Here is a 20,999-nt window from a genome sequence, read left to right on the forward strand (position 1 = left end):
AGTTCCAACCCCCTGCCATGGGCAGGGACACCTTCCACCATCCCAGGTAGCTCCAAGCCTCGTCCAACCCGGCCTTCAGCACTCCCAGGGATGGGGCAGCCACAGCTGCTCCAGCGTGTCCGGGGGAAGCTGCTCCAGTGCCCCCCTACCCTTTGTTTGAGGGGGTGTTTGCCCACCCTGCCCGGGCACCCAGCCGGGTCCGGGGCTCCACGTGCGGTGCGGCCCCTCCAGCCGCTCTCCCGGTGCCGGTTCCCGCGGCGGCCCCGCCTCTGCCGGCGCTGCCGGACTACAGCTCCCGGCGTGCCGCGGCGGGGCGGGCCGAGGGGCCGCCGGGAGCGCACCGGGAGCGCAGCGGGAGAGCGGCGGAGCGAGCGCCGGCCCCGCCGAGCCGAGCCGGGCCGGGCCGTGCGGGAGCGGTGAGTGCGGGCCGGGGGCTCAGCCCTCCCTGCGGGCCGTGGGGGGGGGCCGAGCCCCGCGGCGGGGCCGTGGGGAAGTGCCTCGCGTGGGCCCGGCCCGAGAGGAAAACACCCCGAAAGAGAGAAGCGGGTGCTGGGAGGGAGCTGGGACGCGGCGGGCTGGGAGAGTGGGGGGTCCCCACGGCGGGGGTCGCGCTGTGCGCAGCCCGGCCCGGAGCGGGTCCTGCCGCAGCCCCCCCGAGGCACCGGCCCGGCCCGGGGAAACGGGGAGGGAAGAGGAGTCCGGGACCCGGAGGAGCCCAGCCTCGGCCTTCCCTGCGGGTCCGGGATTCCCCGTTAAATCCAGAACAGGCTGAGACGGGGCGGCTCATCCGTGTCCTCGTCCCCGTGTCCCCCGTGTGTCCCCCCGCCCCGGGCTCTGCCAGCCCCGGGAGCCCGAGGAGGCTCCGGGCAGCGCTGGGGCTCAGACGTGGCCAACACGGCTCCGGGGCGTTGTGTTCCCAGTCCCAGTCAGCAGCTGCCTCCCAGCGCAGCCCGGTTCACCAGTGCCCTCTGGTTCAAACTCCGATGCCATCAGCAAAGAAGGGTTTAAAGGATTTGCTGGGGAGATGGGGATTGCTGTTGCTGCCAGAGATCGGGATCTGATCCGTGGGATCATCCCCACCAGCAGCCTGGGAACACTGGGGAGATCAAGAGCTGAGCCCTCCTTCCCTCTCCAGCCCAGGTGAAGGCCCTGCAGTGGAGTGCCAGGATCGGAGCGTGATCCTGCAATCCCTGGGGAAGGGTGACAGCCCTGCCGAGCCATAGGATCGTTTATTTAGGCTGGAAAGGGCCTTTGAGGTCATTAAGTCTGAGTGTTAAGCAAGGGAATGGGAACATACGGTGGTCACACTCCTCTGGGGGCAAAGGTGGGGAAGGGGCTGCACCTGGACAGGGAGCAGGACACGGGAAAGATGGAGCAGAGGGAGGGCTCGGCTCTGGCATCGCACTGTGCCCTTTGCCACCGGCCACATCTCTGACTTTTCCCCTCCTTGGATGGCCACTGTCCAATGTCAGCACAGCCCCGACCTTCACCCTCCGCCTGGTGCAACAGTCAGGCTTTTCTGTCCCAAAAAAGAGTGGGAAAGCAGAGCCTGGCAGCAGCTGCTCCGGGAAGGAGGGGCTGGAGTCCTTCCCATGGGGGGCTGTGCCTTGTTTTCCTGCAGGTGAACAAATCCTGCTGTGGAAACAGAAAGCAAACATGGGATGAGGGATGGGGGTAGGGAGGGAGCTCTGGGAGCTCATGTGCCCTCAGCCAGGCTTGTGCAATCCGAAATTTGGGAGAACTGGGGCAAGGGCTGCACAGCCCAGGGCAGAGCTGGAAAGATCTGCAGGTCAAACTTTTAAGGTGGGGAAGGGCAGAGTTGGAGACACGGAATCACCCTCATGGAGCACTGAATGCTTGGCATCTCCTTATCTCCTGCAAGGATGAGTTCACCTCTCCTGTGTTCCAGCATTCCACCCCTGTATTCCTTAATTTTACAAGGAAGGGAAGCTGAGGCAGGAAGAGAGGAATTGTTCACATACAGCTTCCAAGTTGGGCCCTTCCCACCCCACTGTGGGTCTGCAACTGCCCTCGTTGGCAGAAGGGACCAAGTCCAATTTGGTCCTTAGTTTTTGGAAGTTACACTAATGGTTGGAAATAAAGGCATCACTTCAGGAGAGGCTCCTGGAGAGGCCTCCTGGGCAACCAAAGAGGAATCTGAGGTTCTTAACCCTGGATGGAAGTAGATTTTAAGGCCTCCATTGAGAGCACAGAACCCTTTTCATGGGCAGTCCCCTCCAGCGTCCCTCCTCCTGCACCTCCATGTCACTCCAGGCCCCAGCAGTGTGGCTGTGGTTCCTGCTGCTGCACAGCTGGAATCCCACAGGCACAGCTGGAATCCCACAGGCACAGCTCTTTGTGGAGAGTCGGACTGTTCCTCACGCCTCTCTCCAGCCTCCTCCAGACTAAACAAACCCGTTTCCTTCCAGCTGTCCTTGCAGGTCATGTTTTTCCTACACCTCTGCTTGTTCTCTCTGCTCTTTCTGGATGCTCTCCAGCTCCTCCCAGGACTGGACAGTGTTCTCCCAACATCCAGGAGAACTGTTTCCCATGTCTGGCACTCAGCACTCCTGTTTACACATTCCACGGGGTGTTTTGCTTTTCGTTGTTGTTGCAACAATCTGAGTCTTTTTGACTCATTTATGCTTCACCACAGCACCCAGTTTTCCTTCTGAGAGCCCTTGGGAATTGCAGCAGGTTCAGGCTGGAGCTGTTCCCCGAGCCAGGGGTGAAGTGCTGAGCTCTGGCTCCCAGTCTTGCTTCCAGCCCACACTTTGGGCTGTTGTCAGGAACATCCCCAAGCCAGTTTTCCAGGAGATGAGCAGAAGGAAACGAGCACCCTGCAGAGCTGCAGCCTCTTCCCTGGAAACAAAATCCTTCCCCAGGTATGAGCCCCCTCACAGAGGGACGTGAGGATCTGCAGCAACGGCCGCCTGTACGCTTGGAGGAGGTTTGGAAGTTGCGTGGAGCATCCCAGGAGCTGTGGAGTGGAGCTTGGCTCTGAGCCCCAGCCCTGGGCCAGCTCCTGAGACAAGCCAGGCCTGGTGCTCCAGGAGGGAGCTGGGAACAGCTGGCAGTGAGGGGAGCGTGATGTTGGAGCTGGCTCGAGCTCAGCCCCAGAGAGCCAGAGGGAGCAGCAACACAACCTCCAGCTGTGGGAACCAACGGCAGAGCCACGAGGCACGACAGCAGGAAACGACCCTCGCCGTGGGGTCCCGGAGCCAAGGAGGGATCATCCCATCAAACTCCACTTCCATGGGACACACAGAGATGATTTTACACGAGAATTTCCCTGATCTCAGTGTGAAGACTTTCAGCTTTACAGCGGGTTTAGTTTGTGCTGTTCCCTGTAATCCCTGGAAACCAGTAAACCAGAGCTGTGCTGCTCCCAGCCGGCCTGGGAGCTGATGGATACCTGCTGCCATTGGCACTGTCAGTCCAAAAGCCCACTCAATACCTTCACTGTCTGTGGGACACCACTCCAAGGACTTGCTCCAAGAGGGTGACACTCTCTTGCTTCCTCTCCTTCCTGGCATTGTCCAGAAAACCATCTCTGTGCTCCTCCTACATTGCAGCTGTTCTTTCCAGGTAGGGGAAGAGCCATCTCCTCCACAGCTCTTCCTCCTGAAATATCCTCCCAAGGCACTTTGCCCTGTTATCTCTCCCTTTTTACATTCCTCCAGAAGAATCTCATTCCTTCCCTGGGGGGAAATTGTTTTGTTCCTCTTTCTTCCCCTCTCTGTAAGTCTTAAATCCAAAGGCAAAGCAAGTGAGGCAGAGCAGGAGTCCAGCAAACCTCCGGGGCTGTGCAGAACCCTGTTAATTTAGTTAAATTAATTAGGAGATCTGTTGATACAGAGCCTTTCCTCAGCAAATAACCGTGTTCCCTCCCCAAGTTTAAGGCCCTGCTGACTCCATAAACAGGCAGGAAGCTTCCTGTGCCGCGTGTTTCCATGATTAACACCGTGATGAGGATTTAGAAGCGCTTTAAAATACTGGTTTGAGTCTCTGTCAGGCAAACGTGGGATCGAACCTCGACACCTTGGCTGTGGGAAAACGTCTCAAATCACAAGTAGCTTCTGTCACAGCCAGGCTTCCCACACATTATTCCCAAATCTGAACCACTCCCGGATTCGGTAGCAGCGACGTCAGCTCTGGGAGCGGCAGCGGCGAGGGGCAGAGGAGTGAGCTGCTTTGGGATTTTTATAGCAGGCGGCAGATTTGGGGTTTGCCTGACAAGCAGCCACTGCTCAGAGAGCTTTGGGGCCGTGCTCTGACCTCGCTCTGTGTGTGTGTGTTGTGTTTGCAGGGGCTCCCGTGGCACACGAGGGCAGGATGAACGTGGGGACGGCGCACAGCGAGGTGAACCCCAACACGCGTGTCATGAACAGCCGCGGCATCTGGCTGTCCTACGTGCTGGGCATCGGGCTGCTGCACGTCGTGCTGCTCAGCATCCCCTTCTTCAGCGTGCCCGTGGTCTGGACCCTCACCAACATCATCCACAACCTGGTAAGGGGGGCGGCGCGGCCCGGGGAGCCTCTGAGCGGAGATCCCTGCTGGAACGGCTCCGGCTCCTTCGTGTTTCCAAAGGTGCCGGGGGGAGTTGCTCAACCTGCAACCCTCAGCCTGTGCTGGTGCCTCTGGGTCATGGATTTAAATCCAGCCCAGGTGCAGGTGAGGCAGCAGCACCTCGTGAGGCTGCTCAGAGGGGGATTTATTTGCCTTCAGGGCAAGTCCTTCTTTGTGTCCCCGGGGGAGTCTGGGACAGGCCCCAGACACTACTTGGGTTGGTAAAACCTGAACTGGCCTCATCGGAGTTAAGGAAACAAGATTAAACCTCAGAGGTTTTTCTGCTTAAAGTAAAAGGTTAGTCCAGGAACCAATTCCTCTCTCTAAGGATCAGGTCCCTAAGCAGGTCCTCACAGGCACAGGGGACAAAACGCTTCACAGATGCAGCAGTTGATTCTGTATCCTTAATTTTAAATAGCATCTCAGCCTAGGAATATCCCAGAGACAAAAACTACACGGACTGGGGACCCTCATGCTGGAGTTATTCCTAGGTGGGGGATAAAACCAACCCCAGACCCCCAAACTGGAGCTGCTCTGGGGATAAAACCTCCACAAACCCCCACACTGGAGCTGCTCAGCGCTCGGCTGACAAGCGGCCGGCTCCTCATCCCCCTTCTCTGGCAGCTTTAGGTCGTGGGAACAAAAAGGAATTGAAGTGCCAGGAGTGTGTGTCCTTAGGAGCTGTGATGCAGCCAGACACTGTTTGTCTGTGACTTGTGTTCCCCTGGTAATCGGGGGGTGACAGACCCTCTCCCAGCACGTTTTCCGGAGGTTCCTGCCGCGCCGCGGCAGGCGGGCGCTAATCTCCCGATCCCAGAGATCCCAGGGCTGTAATCTCGCCACCACCTCCTTGGCTCACACCCAGCAGCCCAGCGAGAGGCCTCACGTGGAGCAGCCGAGCTGCCCCGGCCTCTCCCGGCTCTCCTTCCCCGGCTTCCATGGCCACTTCCCGGTTTTCCAGCAGTGCCACATCCCTCTAGTGGAACGGCGCGGGGCTGCACGCTCCAAGTGCGCTCCTCTGGCTGGGATTCTGGGATACAGAGCCCTCCTCATGCTGTGTGTCCTGCAGAGCATGTACATCTTCCTGCACACCGTGAAGGGAACCCCCTTCGAGACCCCGGACCAGGGCAAGGCCCGGCTGCTCACGCACTGGGAGCAGATGGATTACGGAGTCCAGTTCACCGCCTCCCGCAAGTTCCTCACCATCATGCCCATCGTCCTGTGAGTATTCCAGGGTGGCCCAGCGGCCTCGTGTCCCAGTACCCACCGGTGTTCTGTCCTGGGACACAGACACGTGGAACGCCGCAGCTCAGTTTGACCTCTCCTTCTCTGTTCCCACCCTTCTTTTCCAGGTATTTTCTAACCAGCTTTTACACCAAGTACGACCGGATACACTTCATCATCAACACCATCTCCCTCATGAGCGTGCTGATCCCCAAACTGCCTCAGTTCCACGGAGTCCGGATCTTTGGGATCAACAAGTACTGAGCGGCGTGGCTGGAGCGGGCGGCGGAGGAGCGGGGCAAGGGGGAATTCCTTCTCCCCAGCCCTGTTTGCTCCCTCTGCACGGACTGGGATGTGATTTCGGAGCGGCTGTTCCAACGCAGGTCCCAACAGACACATTCCGCATGCTGGATCCTCGTGCCCAATAAATCCAAACCAGCTCCAGAGTAGAGTTTAGTGCGGAGCAGGACACGCGACACCAGATTTCTCTTATCCCGGTGTCACCAATAGATGCAGAACCACTGAGACCTGGAGGTACAACGAGGACGGATTCTGGGAGGAGTCTCATCTGTCCCAGACATGGAATGAACAAGGACAGGGGTGAGGGGAAAAGCTTTTAGTGCTGGTACTATTGCTGTGGTAAATGCACTTTAAAATACCTTTCCCTTCCTGAAGCTGGGTGGTGCTTTGAGCAGTACGTGGGGGAAATCCAAAGGGATACAGTCAGACTTCCCCAGGGCTGGATTGTTTTGGGGTCTGAGTTGAAGTTCTAGGCAGGGGGGAGTGGGAGGGAGAAGAGAATGACAGACTTTTATTTTGCAGTCTTTGACATCACTGAGAAGGGAAGTTCCTTTCCTAAAAACAACCTGCAGTTTGACAAAGCTTCTGCTTTCCTACAGCACCATCCATGTGGTCCAGGGAAAAGGTGGATAGATCCCAAATCATGCTTCTTATTTTCAGTTTATACCCAAATCTGTCCTGGTAACTCCTTTCCCCACCCTCACTGCTGGTTTTGAAGCACAGGGGGTCTCAGGGGGCATTTGGATCAAGGGCTGGGGGTGGATGATTTAATGATTGACAACAAATGCCACTGAGCTCCTTGGGACAGGGACATGGACATGGAGAGGTGTGGGAGAGGCTCCCACTGGACAGGTATAGGCCAAATGAGGTGGAGGGCTGATTGCTCTAAGCAAGCACACAGCCATCCTTGACTTTAATTGGAATTTTTCTCCTCAGTCCAGCTCCGTGGTTAAGTCCTTGTGGCTGGGATTTGCCAGTTCTCCAGTTGTCCATGGACTCGAGGGAAGCGAGGGTTGGATTTCTGGCTTACCTGGAAGTCTGTCCCCTCAGCTCCACCCCCAAGGGCTGCGTGAGGCAGCAGCAGCAGCAGCAGCAGCAGATGAATTGACCAGCAGAGGGATTCAGTGGGTCACTGATAACAGATTATTTCACAGAGGAACAAAATCGAGCCTTTTCCCTCAAATTACCACCTCAAACAGGTGGCTGAGACAGCTTTTTCCTGTTCAAAATAATCCCATTTTCTTTTGGGTTGTGTTCCAGGTGGGATGTTTCCCCTCACGCTTCCCCTGAGACCCCATGAAAACCTGTGTTTCTGTTGTCTTAGTGCTTATATTGTGTTACCTTTCTGACAATGGGATGAAACCTTTTAAATCTGCTATTTTTGTTCCTGCAGTAGCAATTCCAGCTTTAGAGGCCACGGTGGAGAGTGCTGAGTTGTTGGATGGTCTGAGCATAGGACATGGATTGGGGAATTTCAGGTTTGCACCTAAAATCTGTGCATAATTTTAGGGAATCTGCTTCACTTCTCTCCCTCAGACTTCCTATGGGACTGCCATGGGGAAGGGAAAACATTCAGTGTGCCTGAGAGGGCTGCTGGAATGCAGGGAGAATGACTCCCTAATATGTTTGAAAAGTGGAAATAGAAGTGAAAAGGACGTTTTCAAGAAGGTAGAAAGAAAAAAAGAGTCTGGCTGGAGACCCCAGGGCGTTGACAGACGTGCAATTTCCCTGATGGGGAGGTGAAACCTTAAATGTAACCCCCAGGACATGAGGACTGCTGCTTTAGTTAAGGTACTCTCTACCCTAATCGGCTCTTTAAGCTACTAGACAATGATAATTGTTATCAAAATAGAGATATTGCATCAATCAGCTTGGAAATGGCACAGAAATGAGCAGGATCCCTGCAGGGGGCAGGTCCTGGCAGGGGTGGCTGAGGCTGGACCCAAAACACTGTGTGGTGCTGAACAGACCCCCAGTGTCTGCCCAGGCACCACTTCCATCTCCAGAGGGAAGAGAATGAATTGTTTTGGTAGATGACAAGGGAAGAAATGTTTGGGGTTTTTTTTTAAGGCAGGTTTGATCATTTTAGAATAATTCTAAATTGAAAGGGATCAGCATCTTCCTGATGAGATCCAGCAATTCCCACAGCCTTCCCTGAAGGCACTGCAAGAGCTGAGGGCCTGAGCACTCGGTGCTGGTCACTGACACTAAGGACATCTGACTCTTGTTTTGTTAAATTAAATATAGCTGTGAACCAGAATTGGGTTATGAACTTCTCAAACAAGCAGGTTTTAAAGCCTGAAGTCCGAAATTTATGATTAAGGCTTTGCCTAACAGCAAAAGTAAAGTTTTGTGATTTCTCTCCTTCACACGAATGATTAAAAACAGCCTACCCAGGGGTTATGTGACAGTGACACTCTTTACAACACAGGCATCATTTTACCATGGAATAAGTGCAGTTAACTTGGACTCACTTAGTCCAATCAAGGGAAACATAAATGGAAATATGGAAAGAAGTGAGTTGAAGAAAGATTTCTTGTTATATTATGTCGTGTAAAGTGTCTACATGCGATTAATAAGTATTTGAACAATTACAAACCTGGTAGAATCTTCCTTAAGATCCCAACTTAAGGGTAGGTATCAGGGTTAATCAAAAATAGAAAAGCAATAAATTAATTGTAATTAAACCACCACTGTTAGGGGTACCTGAGAGAGTCTGAAGTGAAAGGACAGCATGGGCAGGCTGAGGGGTTGTCAGACGTGTCCTTAGAGGTGACAGATCAGGGATGAAGCCACATTTTAGGTGGAGAACCCAAACGTGAGCAGAACTCCTTTTAAAGGGGAGTTTTCCCCAGGTACCTGCATGGAGGAGATCAGTGACCATTGCTGATTTTAAACAGATTCTGATCACATTTAGATGGGATTCTGATCTGGTGGATTTTCCTATGAAACTTGTCCTGTGTCATAAGCAGGACAAAACTTACCTGGAGAGATCGAGGTGGGCTCCGCCCTGCGATGGAGAAACGATTCCTGGCCAGCAGGTACTTCAGCAGCTTTTCTCTTTGGTTCTGCAAGGAAAGAGAAAAGCTTTTGAAAGCCTGGAACCCTTCTCAGGAACTGGCAGCAGCCTTGCAGTGGGCAAAGCCTCCTAAGCCACTGTCAGCACCACGCACGTATCCGCAGGGTACAGCAGTCCCTGCTCCAGGACAGTGGGAAAACCAGCAAGTCCTCCCAGCCTGATGCTCCAAGAATTAGGGATCCTGTCTTGGGATTCATTTAACAGAGCTACCAGGGTGGCAAAGAGTCCAGACCTTCGCAGGAAAAAGCCTTTAAAATAACCAAGATTTAGGGCTACATCGTTCCCGAGTAATTTTTATGTTTGAATTTTGGGTTGTTTTTAGAAGCTCGGTACTGGCCCTCGAGGAGGGGACAGCAGTGGGTTAACACATTAATATTCTTCATTGTAACTTATGTTGCTCTATCATTGCCTATAATAGCTTTTAAGCATGCGAGTGTTGGTGTATCTGTATCCTCCCTGGATGGGTTTAATGAGCTGAATTAATTGGGAGGGTTTTTTAAAGGAATGTTCTGTACAAAGTTTTAGGGTTGTTTTTCTTTTTTTTTTTTTTCCCAGTAGCCCTTCTTTTTGCTGTGGATACAGGAGTCTCAAGTAGAGAACTTTCTAAAATAAAGTGTGAATATTTTTATTACTCCTTTGTACAGTGTTCTAAGAGAGACTAATAAAGTTAAGTATTCAGGTAAAAACTTGTGTTTTGAGGCCTGGAATTTTCACGTGGAGGGGTTTTGCTGTGAAACAAGAATGTCACATGAATCGTGGAATGGTTTGGGTTGGAAGGGACCTCAAAGATCATCCAGTCCCACCCCTTACCAATGGCAGGGACACCTTCCACTGTCCCAGGTTGTTGGTTTTTTTTAACTTCTCTCCTGTGTGGAGTTGCAGAGGCGGGAGGAGGGGGGAATGCAGAAGCTGTCAGTGGGTATTTGGAATCTGGGCAAGGTCAAACCCACTGCACTGTTGAAGTTTTGAGTTATACACAGCCCCTTTAAGAGACTCAATCACTCAAACCTTTCAGGGGAGGAGTTATGCAGTGGCTATTGTGTGAAAATAAAACATCACTGAGGAGGAAATTCCCCAAGTGATTTCAAAACTGAGAACACCACCAGATAAGCTGCAGTGAAAAGACAGGGATCCAGCGGTGCATCTGCTCCAGCAGAGGTTGCTTCAGGGAGCCCACTCCTCATTAATAAGGTAAGGGAGATCACTTTACTCTTTGGGTTTGTGCTGCTTTCAGCTTCCTGGGCCAACTCACAGCTCCCTTATTTAGCAAAGGCTTCCTGCCCTCTGAGCAGAAGGGAAGGCAGAGACCTCCTCCTGCTGCCCTGCAGGGCTCACATCCCCTCAGCAGCCCCCAGGCTCCTGATCCACGGGAGGCATCCACCAAACAGGTAAGGGCCTTATTCCAGAGCTTTGGCTGTGGCAGAGGCTTGGGGGAAGCCGTCTGTTAAGTGCTTTCCAAGGCAATGACTCCTGCAAGTGCTACTAAAATTGGGCACACAAACCTATTTGTTCTGGCAATGGATTTAACCTGAGAGACAGTAGGGTTCGATGGGGCATTGGGAAGAAATTCTTCCCTGGGAGGGTGGGCAGGCCCTGGCACAGGATGCCCAGAGAAGCTGTGGCTGCCCCAGCCCTGGAAGTGTCCAAGGCCAGGTTGGACGGGGCTTGGAGCAACCTGGGCCAGTGGAAGGTGTCCCTGCCCATGGCAGGGGTGGAATTGGATGGACTTCAGGGTCTCTTATGACCCAAGTCAGGCAGGCATTCCCTGCCTTTCCCTCCCCCAACACACCAGAAAAGTGAAACTGAAACAATTTTTTGTGAAATACAAGCTGCGTCAGGAAACCAGAATCTGTTTCTGGCTCTCAAACAGCAGCTGAGCTCCAGGCTGTGTGCAGGGGGCTGGGCTGGGCTGATTGCTTTATATTTTGGGGGAGATTTGCCCCAGAATCTGCACCCTCAGAGCCTGCGAGCTGGGCTCTGTCTGCACTGTGACTGGGCTTCATCAGCAAAGGGGGATGAGTCCAAACAACCCACAGCTCCTGCTGCTTCCTCTCCAAACGCTCCCTAAAACAACCCTCGGAAAGTTGTGTCCTTAGATAGTGGGGTGTATTTAGGTCATGATTTTGAAAAATTCTTAATCACTGCAGTAACATTTTGTTACTCATTTCAGGTAATTTGGCTTAACTTGCCTTGTCCCTTTCCCAAGGCACAAATCCACTTGGCTTGGCTGCAAAACTTCACCCACACCCAGCAGAATGTTTAGAAAAGTCACCAGATACATCGTAAGTCAAATGGATCCAAACGAAGAACTGGCCCCTGTGGAGAGCATTGTAGACCACGAGCACTTCAGACTCTCCTGCCTTCTGATTAAAAAAGAAAAACGAAACCCCATATTCCGCTCACGTCCCTACTTCGCGTGTACAAGGTTTAGTCTGGGCAGCGTGCTGCTGCCTGAAGGTGATGAGGAAAGCACAGGTATGTCACAAATATCACACAAATATCTCAACCCAAAGTTCACAGATTCCACAGATAATGTTTTGGGGTCACTGGGGTCATGGCTGAACTGTCCCACGTCCCAGCTTTCCTGTGGGTGAAATACTTACAGTGCTGAGTTTGTGCAATCCTGCTGAAGCAAATGCATGGAATCATTTCAGAGTCCCTCCTTCCCTCGGGAGATGGTCCAGGTTCCAGTCAATTCACTCTCACAAAGGTCACTGATGCCAAAGTCGATGGGAATCTCAAGCTTAGTGTTGACTCTGCAAAAGTGAACCTGAAAGGAGGTGGCTCTGTGTCCCAGGAGTTTTCCATCAAGATGCAGAAGAAGACCATATCCATGGACTCACTGGAGGCCCTGAGACAAAAAGTGTAAGGCAGGACAAAGGCAGCACACAGGCTCTGGCCATCCCCACCCAGGCCATCCCCACCCAAGCCATGCTGGGTCACACAGGGGGTGTTCAAAAAACAAGACTGAGGCCTCAGACAATGAATTCCCCTTAACCAGGAGAGGCTGGGTGGGGCTTGGAGCCAGAACTTCCCCTCAGAGGCTCCTTTGCCCCAGGCTGAGCCCCCCCAGCTCTCTCAGCCGCTCCTCAAATGACTTGTGCTCCAACCCCTTCCCATCCTTTTTGTCTTTTAGAAAAATCAACATGGATCACTCCTTCATCCAACAGCTCCAGAGGACAAAGCTCAAATTGTTCTTGGTTTATGAAACCCTGGAAGCCTCAGAGGAGCTTGTCTACAACGAGTCCACCAAGGCACACGGGAGCTTCCTGGCCAAGATTTATGCCAAGCTCTCTGGAAAGGTTTGGTTTCTCTCCAGGCTCAGGTGTTGATCCTTCCCCAGCACCTTCATCCAGGTGCCCTAGCAGGTTGTTTTCCTCCACCAGGGCACCACAGAGAACAGACAAAGCATAGTCATCCCCAAGAGCTGCACCCTGGCCTTCAGGGCCATCCAAGTGAACATTAACAAGGGAGAATTGAGTAAGTAACTTCCAGAAATTACCAACTCCTCCATTTGGGAAATGGTGTGGAAGAGGAAGAACATTTTCTCAAGTATCACTCAGCCCCACAGCCACCATCAGCTCATTGACAAGGAGATGGAGGCAGTGGGAGGGACAGAAACCACCTGGGGAAGGTTGTACAACCCATGGAATGTCAAGGCTCTGTGTGGGAAAGGAGCAGTTTGGGGAGGGCAAGAGGGACCCTGGAACTCTCCGCTCTATCTTTGGGGAGCTGCAGAGCTCCTGGTGATAAATGGGGCAAACAGCAGAGGTTGGTTTGGTCCTTTTTCATGTTTAGAAGAAAAGAGCCAGGGAGAAAACAGGGAGGGTGACCTTCAGTGGGAAGGCTGGGAAAAACAACCTAAATGTCCTTTTTATCCTGTTGCAGGACTGGGATTTTTCACAGAATGTTCTACTGAACTTGTAGGTTACGAAGGTGATGGTAAGCAAAGTATTCTTCTGCTTCCACTTGTGAAACTTTTACCTGGTTTGGGTGAGGTGGAATCTCCCAGGACAAAACAAACCACCAAGAGTGATGTGTTCCCAAAGACATGACAACTGCCCAAATTCCATCTTGCTTCCAAAATATTCACACCAGTGTTTCACACTCTCAGTTTAGGGCTGCCACTGAACTCCTAGTTCAGCAGTGACATCTTTGGACTCTTTCTGGTTTTCAGGTTTCGGGTTGTATGATTTCCTAATACCAAAACCAGACAAGGAGGAAAGAGAAGTTAAAAAACACTATGGAGTGTTGTCCAAGCTGTCTTCTGACCTGTGGGTCATGTTCCTAAAGACCATCACAGCTGTGCTGAGAGACGGGAACCTCTTTCCAGAGCTCAGCCAGAAGGTAAGGAAAGGTTCTCCTACTGCCAGGATTTACAAACACAGAGACATCCGCGATCACACCTCTTGCCCCACAAGGCACCTGTGCCACAACACTCCACCCAAAATCCCCTTTACTCAGCACATCTGTCTGCTCTGGACTAGCAGCAGCCTCTGCCCTCAAATCCTGACCTTTCTTTTCCCTTTTCCACACAGATAGAAAGATTTCTTGAGAAAATTGATGGTTATGAGCCGAAAACAGAAAGCCCAGACTTAAAAGACCTGTTGAGCACCTTAGAGAATTCTCCAAGAGATCATCGTCGTCAGCTGGCAAAGGGAATAACCTACACCCTCGATGCTTTGGATGATGAGGCTTTGGGTCTTAGTGGGGAAACTGAGGCAGAGCTGACTCCCAGTCCTAACATCTCGTCCTGCTCCTGCTCCTGCTCCTCTTCCTTCCCAAGTGGAAGCTGCATCTCTAAATGATCACCCTTCTCATCCTGCTCACCCTTCCCATCCCACCCACTATCTCAAACACCTTGGTGGCAGGTTTTTGATCAGAGCTGGATTAATTCTGCAGAGCTACTGGACGATCAGCTGCTGCTGCTGCTGGAATCCTTGGAAAGGAAGATTGTGTCCCAACCCACATCCACCTTTCCGTGTGGACGCCAGGCTGCTCTCCTTCCCACGGCAGGAGGATCAGAGCTTGACCATGGCCCTGGTGGAGCTGAGCAGAGTGAAGCTCCAGGAAGATGGATCAGCTGTGCCCATGGAACATCCCTTTGAGGTCATGGCTGCCCTGTACGTGGCCCTGTACATCCTCTGCCTCCTCAGTGACCCCAAATAGGCACCTGGCCCTGCCCAGGGAACCCCTCCCCAAGGTGCTGGGAAACTTCTGCCCATGAGCCACTTCTCTCCCCCATTTTCATCCTTGTTAATGCTTATGGCTGCTTTGGCTGGGAAAAGCAAACTCAAGGCAGGAAACCTCATTATGGATGCAAAGGGCTGGATATCAAAGTGGATTTCTCTGGCTGTTCCCTGTTGAAAGCAGAGGGACAATTGGAAAATCCACGAGCCCAAATAACCACAGGCCTGGCTGCTGTGCCTCATGTAATCCTGCTTCCCTAAAAACACTGCTGCTTCTGCAATTAATGAACAGGAAAGGGAAGGGCAAGGGAATGCCAAGGGAAAGGGAATGCAAAGGGAAAGGGAATGCAAAGGGGAAAAAATGCAAAGGAAACAAAGGAAAAGACCTGCAGTGACCCACTTACCCTGGTCCCCCCTGTGGGTTCCGGGGGGCTCCATGAGCTGCTGGTGGCACAAAGGTGGGGGATCCCAGGGGTTTCACTGCCCCTTCCCTGGTCCAGGCTCTGCCATCACCCCTGGGCTGCTCCAGGGACACGGGGCAGTGCTTCAGTTACAATTTAAATACTCTCATTATCACTTTATAAATAAAGAGGAGCTTCTTGCTGAGCAACCTGGTGTTCTGGAAGGCAACTTCTTTCTTTCCGTGCGTTTTGGGTCCCACAACACATCCGACCACCTTGGGAGTGAGGCTGTCACAGAAATAAGGGCACATTTTGCCACTTCCTAACGCACCCCTACCCCATGGAGACAACGAGACAGGGAGGCAAAGAATTACTAACACAAACCTTTCGCTATGTACTGGCAGAAGGGCCTCCCTAGATGAGATGGTGAAGGCTCTGCAGGGATCAGGGTCAGTCCACGCGACTCAGGCTGCAAAAGAGGGCACAGACTGAGGCAAGAACTGCAGGCCACGTCTTAACGGGGATTTATTTTCCACCCAGGTCTGCAAAATATGATTTATGATTCCACAGCCGCTACCCAGTCACTGATACCACACTTGGCTTTTTACTTCCTATCTGCCACCTGAACTCCAGCCCCAAGGAATCCTGTGCTGCAGTGAAAGGCAGGAAGAGGTCCCAAAGCATCACACCCCAAACACAGACACGGTGTAACACCAGCAGGCCCAGCTCCCCTCAGGTCCTGGAGGGGTGGGCGGGTTTTATCTGCTCCATTTGCAGAAGTTCCAGTGACTCACAGACTTTGTACAAAGTTTCCAACATTCTGACTCTGTCCAATCACCAAAGCCCTTTAGAGGAAGAGTTAAGCAATAGTTCACTGGAGTTAACAATGGTGAAGAGGTCAGGAAATCGCTCACATCTGAGAGTGAGCTGGGGTGAACAGCCAGGGATCCTCCTGCACGGACTGGGTCTAACCCAGGGGTTGCTTCAGGGAGCCCCCTCCCCATTAACAAGGTAAGGGAAATCACTTTACTCTTTGGGTCTGTGCTGCTTCCAGCTTCTTGTGCCAACTCACAGCTCCCTCATTTAGCAGAAACTTCCTGCCCTCTGAGCAGAAGGGAAGGCAGAGACCTCCTCCTGCTGTCCTGCAGGGCTCACATCCCCTCAGCAGCCCCCAGGCTCCTGATCCACGGGAGGCATCCACCAAACAGGTAAGGGCCTTATTCCAGAGCTTTGGCTGTGGCAGAGGCTTGGGGGAAGCCGTCTGTTAAGTGCTTTCCAAGGCAATGAGTCCTGCAAATGCTACTAAAAGTGGGCACACAGGACTGTTTGTCTTGGAGATGGATTTAACCTGAGAGACAGTAGGGTTCGATGGGGCATTGGGAAGAAATTCCTCCCTGGGAGGGTGGGCAGGCCCTGGCACAGGATGCCCAGAGAAGCTGTGGCTGCCCCAGCCCTGGAAGTGTCCAAGGCCAGGTTGGACGGGGCTTGGAGCAACCTGGGCCAGTGGAAGGTGTCCCTGCCCATGGCAAGGGGTGGAATTGGATGGACTTCAGGGTCTCTTACGACCCAAGTCAGGCAGGCGTTCCCTGCCTTTCCCTCCCCCAACACACCAGAAAAGTGAAACTGAAACAATTTTTTGTGAAATACAAGCTGCGTCAGGAAACCGGAATCTGTTTCTGGCTCTCAAACAGCAGCTGAGCTCCAGGCTGTGTGCAGGGGGCTGGGCTGGGCTGATTGCTTTATATTTTGGGGGAGATTTGCCCCCAGAATCTGCACCCTCAGAGCCTGCGAGCTGGGCTCTGTCTGCACCGTGACTGGGCTTCATCAGCAAAGGGGGACGAGTCCAAACAACTCACAGCTCCTGCTGCTTCCTCTCCAAACACTCCCTAAAACAACCCTCGGAAAGCTGTGTCCTTAGATAGTGGGGTGTATTTAGGTCATGATTTTGAAAAATTCTTAATCACTGCAGTAACATTTTGTTACTCATTTCAGGTAATTTGGCTGAATTTGCCTTGCCCCTTTCCCAAGGCACAAATCCACTTGGCTTGGCTGCAAAACTTCACTCACACCCAGCAGAATGTTTAAAAAAGTCACCAGATACATCGTAAGTCAAATGGATCCAAAGGAAGAATTGGTCCCCGTGGAGAGCATTGCAGACCACGAGCACTTCAGACCCTCCTGCCTTCTGGTAGGAAAAGAAAAAAGAAAAACCGTGTTCCACCAAGGTCCCTACTACCAGCGCACAGGGTTCACACTGGACGATGTGCTGCTGCCTGGAGATGATGGGAAAAGCACAGGTAAAGCCCAGATATGTCAACCCAAAGTTCACAGATTCCACAGATAATGTTTTGGGGTCACTGGGGTCATGGCTGAACTGTCCCACGTCCCAGCTTTCCTGTGGGTGAAACACTTAGAGTGCTGAATCTGTGCAATCCGGCTGAAACAAATGCATGGAATCATTTCAGATTCCCTCCATCCCTCGGGAGATGGTCCACATTCCAGACAATTCACTCTCACCAAAGTCACCACTGACCAAGTCGATGGGTGCCTCAGCCTTAGTGTTGACCCTGCAAATGTGGAGCTGAAAGGAGGTGGCTCTGTGTCCCAGGAGTTTTCCATCAAGCCTCAGACCAAGACCATATCCATGGGCTCACTGGAGGCCCTGAGACAAAAAAGGTAAGGCAGGACAAAGGCAGCACACAGGCTCTGGCCATCCCCACCCAGGCCATCCCCACCCAGGCCATGACAGGTCACACAGGGGGTGTTCAACAGCACAAAAACATGATTGAGGCCTCAGACAATGAATTCCCCCTAACTGGGCCGGGCTGGGTGGGGCTTGGAGCCAGAACTTCCCCTCAGAGCCTCCTTTGCCCCAGGCTGAGCCCCCCCAGCTCTTTCAGCCGCTCCTCAAATGACTTGTGCTCCAGCCCCTTCCCAACCTTTTTGTCTTTTAGAAAAATCAACATGGATCACTCCTTCATCCAACAGCTCCAGAGGACAAAGCTCAAATTGTTCTTGGTTTATGAAACCCTGGAAGCCTCAGAGGAGGCCGTCTACAAGGAGTCCACCAAGGTACACGGGAGCTTCCTGGCCAAGATTTACGCCAAGTTCTCTGCAAAGGTTTGGTTTCTCTCCAGGCTCAGGTGTTGATCCTTCCCCAGCACCTTCATCCAGGTGCCCTAGCAGGTTGTTTTCCTCCACCAGGGCACCACAGAGAACAGACAAAGCATAGTCATCCCCAAGAGCTGCACCCTGGCCTTCAGGGCCATCGAGATGAACATTTACAAGGGAGAATGGAGTAAGTAACTTCCAGAAATTACCAACTCCTCCATTTGGGAAATGGTGTGGAAGAGGAAGAACATTTTCTCAAGTATCACTCAGCCCCACAGCCACCATCAGCTCATTGACAAGGAGATGGAGGCAGTGGGAGGGACAGAAACCACCTGGGGAAGGTTGTACAACCCATGGAATGTCAAGGCTCTGTGTGGGAAAGGAGCAGTTTGGGGAGGGCAAGAGGGACCCTGGAACTCTCCGCTCTATCTTTGGGGAGCTGCAGAGCTCCTGGTGATAAACGGCACAGACAGCAGAGTTTGGTTTGGTCCTTTTTCATGTTTAGAAGAAAAGAGCCAGGGAGAAAACAGGGAGGGTGACCTTCAGTGGGAAAGCTGGGAAAAACAACCTAAATGTCCTTTTTATCCTGTTGCAGGACTGGGATTTTTCATACAGTGTTCTGGTGAACTTGTAGGTTACGAAGATGATGGTAAGCAAAGTATTCTTCTGCTTCCACTTGTGAAACTTTTACCTGGTTTGGGTGAGGTGGAATCTCCCGGGACAAAACAAACCACCAAGAGTGATGTGTTCCCAAAGACATGACAACTGCCCAAATTCCATCTTGCTTCCAAAATATTCACACCAGTGTTTCACACTCTCAGTTTAGGGCTGCCACTGAACTCCTAGTTCAGCAGTGACATCTTTGGACTCTTCCTGGTTTTCAGGTCCCTCAGAAGTGGTGAGAGAAGTTGTACAACACTATGCGGTTTTCTCCAAGCTGTCTCCTGACCTGCGGGTCATGTTCCTAAAGACCATCACAGCTGTGCTGAGAGACAGGAACCTCTTTCCAGAGCTCAGCCAGAAGGTAAGGAAAGGTTCTCCTACTGCCAGGATTTACAAACACAGAGACATCCGCGATCACACCTCTTGCCCCACAAGGCACCTGTGCCACAACACTCCACCCAAAATCCCCTTTACTCAGCACATCTGATCTGCTCTGGACTAGCAGCAGCCTCTGCCCTCAAATCCTGACCTTTCTTTTCCCTTTTCCACACAGATGGAAGATGTTTTTGCAGGAATTGATGGTTATGAGCTGAAAACAGAAAGCCCAGACTTAAAAGACCTGTTGAGCACCTTAGAGAATTCTCCAAGAGATCATCGTCGTCTGCTAGCAGAGGGAATAACCTACACCCTTGATGCTTTGGATGGTGAGGCTTTGGGTCTTAGTGGGGAAACTGAGGCCGAGCTGACTCCCAGTCCTAACATCTCGTCCTGTTCCTGCTCCTCTTCCTTCCCAAGTGGAAGCTGCATCTCTAAATGATCACCCTTCTCATCCTGCTCACCCTTCCCATCCCACCCACTATCTCAAACCCCTTGGTGACAGGTTTTTGATCAGAGCTGGATTAATTCTGCAGAGCTACTGGACGATCAGCTGCTGCTGCTGCTGGAATCCTTGGAAAGGAAGATTGTGTCCCAGCAGCTGAAGCTGGTGAGTACCCACATCACACTTGGCTCGTTTGAAGGGATAATGGGAGGTATTTTAATTAAAGCATCATGTCCATGATGACATCACAATTGGACAGCTTGTTAAAACACCGATTTGCCTTTTTTGGTGTTGCTGTGAAGGTTGAGAAACTCCTGGAGCACGAGCTGGAGAAGCCTTTCCGTGTGGACGCCAGGCTGCTCTCCTTCCCACGGCAGGAGGATCAGCACTTGACCATGGCCCTGGTGGAGCTGAGCAGAGTGAAGCTCCAGGAAGATGGATCAGCTGTGCCCATGGAACATCCCTTTGAGGTCATGGCTGCCCTGTACGTGGCCCTGTACATCCTCTGCCTCCTCAGTGACCCCAAATAGGCACCTGGCCCTGCCCAGGGAACCCCTCCCCAAGGTGCTGGGAAACTTCTGCCCATGAGCCACTTCTCTCCCCCATTTTCATCCTTGTTAATGCTTATGGCTGCTTTGGCTGGGAAAAGCAAACTCAAGGCAGGAAACCTCATTATGGATGCAAAAGGCTGGATATCAAAGTGGATTTCTCTGGCTGTTCCCTGTTGAAAGCAGAGGGACAATTGGAAAATCCATGAGCCCAGATAACCACAGGCCTGGCTGCTGTGCCTCATGTAATCCTGCTTCCCTAAAAACACTGCTGCTTCTGCAATTAATGAACAGGAAAGGGAAGGGCAAGGGAATGCCAAGGGAAAGGGAATGCAAAGGGAAAGGGAATGCAAAGGGGAAAAAATGCAAAGGAAACAAAGGAAAAGACCTGCAGTGACCCAATTACCCTGGTCCCCCCTGTGGGTTCCGGGGGGCTCCATGAGGTGTTTGTGGCACAAAGGTGGGGGGATCCCAGGGGATTCACCGACCCTTTCTTGGACCCAATGCTGCCATGGCCCCTGGGCTGCTCCAGGGACACGGGGCAGTGCTTCAGTTACAATTTAAATACTCTCATTATCACTTTATAAATAAAGAGGAGCTACTTGCTGAGCAACCTGGTGTTCTGGAAGGCAACTTCTTTCTTTCCGTGTGTTTTGGGTCCCACAACACATCTGACAACCTTGGGAGTGAGGCTGTCACAGAAATAGGGCGCTTAGCTGGGCACCCTGTCTCCCGGTCCCGATCCCAGCCTGGCTCCTCACAGGACCCCTCACAGGATTCCCAGTCCCGATCCCTCATGGTACCCCTCACATGATCCCTGGTCCTGATCTCTCACAGGACCCCTCATGGGACTCCCAGTTTTGACCCCTCACAGGACCCCTCACGGGATCCCTCACAGAATCTCTGGTCCCTCACGGGACCCCTCACAGGACCCCCCTCTGATCCCTGGTCCTGATCACTCACAGGACCCCTCACAGGATCCCCGGTCCCTCATGGACCCCTCACAGGATCCCCGGTCCCTCATGGACCCCTCACAGGATCCCCGGTCCCTCACGGAACCCCTCAGGGGATCCCTCACAGGATCGGTCCCTCACG

The 20,999-nt window shown here is 52.5% G+C and overlaps 3 protein-coding genes across 8 annotated transcripts; all 3 read left to right on the plus strand.

Annotated features, from left to right (window-relative positions):
• Positions 1-325: 325 nt before the first annotated feature.
• On the plus strand, positions 326-9,858 carry ORMDL3 (ORMDL sphingolipid biosynthesis regulator 3). Its single transcript, XM_050330768.1, has 4 exons — positions 326-416; positions 4,310-4,509; positions 5,639-5,790; positions 5,922-9,858. The coding sequence occupies exons 2-4, from the start codon at positions 4,336-4,338 to the stop codon at positions 6,055-6,057; spliced, it is 462 nt and encodes a 153-aa protein (XP_050186725.1). The 5' UTR covers positions 326-416; positions 4,310-4,335; the 3' UTR covers positions 6,058-9,858.
• A 128-nt stretch (positions 9,859-9,986) lies between these two features.
• LOC126648076 (gasdermin-A3-like) lies at positions 9,987-20,517 on the plus strand. Its single transcript, XM_050330767.1, has 9 exons — positions 9,987-10,363; positions 11,343-11,647; positions 11,827-12,037; positions 12,309-12,474; positions 12,559-12,652; positions 13,061-13,114; positions 13,350-13,519; positions 13,711-14,819; positions 20,365-20,517. Exons 2-8 carry the CDS (start codon positions 11,428-11,430, stop codon positions 13,978-13,980), a joined length of 1,185 nt encoding a protein of 394 aa, XP_050186724.1. The 5' UTR covers positions 9,987-10,363; positions 11,343-11,427; the 3' UTR covers positions 13,981-14,819; positions 20,365-20,517.
• On the plus strand, positions 10,372-20,517 carry GSDMA (gasdermin A). 6 transcript variants are annotated; one of them, XM_050330760.1, is made up of 11 exons: positions 15,627-15,773; positions 15,850-15,970; positions 16,755-17,059; positions 17,228-17,438; positions 17,717-17,882; positions 17,967-18,060; positions 18,469-18,522; positions 18,758-18,897; positions 19,090-19,240; positions 19,448-19,521; positions 19,659-20,517. In XM_050330760.1, exons 3-11 carry the CDS (start codon positions 16,840-16,842, stop codon positions 19,884-19,886), a joined length of 1,338 nt encoding a protein of 445 aa, XP_050186717.1. In that variant the 5' UTR covers positions 15,627-15,773; positions 15,850-15,970; positions 16,755-16,839; the 3' UTR covers positions 19,887-20,517. The 6 variants fall into 6 exon arrangements, with proteins under 6 accessions (XP_050186718.1, XP_050186722.1, XP_050186717.1 ...); XM_050330766.1 differs by having other exon boundaries at positions 17,717-17,834; XM_050330764.1 differs by having other exon boundaries at positions 16,839-17,059.
• Positions 20,518-20,999: the final 482 nt, after the last annotated feature.

Source organism: Myiozetetes cayanensis, unplaced genomic scaffold (assembly GCF_022539395.1).
Source record: "Myiozetetes cayanensis isolate MyiCay16 unplaced genomic scaffold, myiCay2020 scf44, whole genome shotgun sequence".
In the NCBI taxonomy this organism is placed as follows: domain Eukaryota; kingdom Metazoa; phylum Chordata; class Aves; order Passeriformes; family Tyrannidae; genus Myiozetetes; species Myiozetetes cayanensis.

Coding starts and splice junctions, on each gene's coding strand:
- ORMDL3 (XM_050330768.1), top strand. CDS start 4,336: ATGAACGTGGGGACGGCGCACAGCGAGGTGAACCCCAACACGCGTGTC. Junction 4,510..5,638: donor CCAACATCATCCACAACCTG/GTAAGGGGGGCG, acceptor TGTGTCCTGCAG/AGCATGTACATCTTCCTGCA. Junction 5,791..5,921: donor ACCATCATGCCCATCGTCCT/GTGAGTATTCCA, acceptor CTTCTTTTCCAG/GTATTTTCTAACCAGCTTTT.
- LOC126648076 (XM_050330767.1), top strand. CDS start 11,428: ATGTTTAGAAAAGTCACCAGATACATCGTAAGTCAAATGGATCCAAAC. Junction 12,038..12,308: donor GAGGCCCTGAGACAAAAAGT/GTAAGGCAGGAC, acceptor TTTGTCTTTTAG/AAAAATCAACATGGATCACT. Junction 12,653..13,060: donor CATTAACAAGGGAGAATTGA/GTAAGTAACTTC, acceptor ATCCTGTTGCAG/GACTGGGATTTTTCACAGAA.
- GSDMA (XM_050330761.1), top strand. CDS start 16,840: ATGTTTAAAAAAGTCACCAGATACATCGTAAGTCAAATGGATCCAAAG. Junction 17,060..17,227: donor AGATGATGGGAAAAGCACAG/GTAAAGCCCAGA, acceptor GAATCATTTCAG/ATTCCCTCCATCCCTCGGGA. Junction 18,898..19,089: donor TTCCAGAGCTCAGCCAGAAG/GTAAGGAAAGGT, acceptor TTTTCCACACAG/ATGGAAGATGTTTTTGCAGG.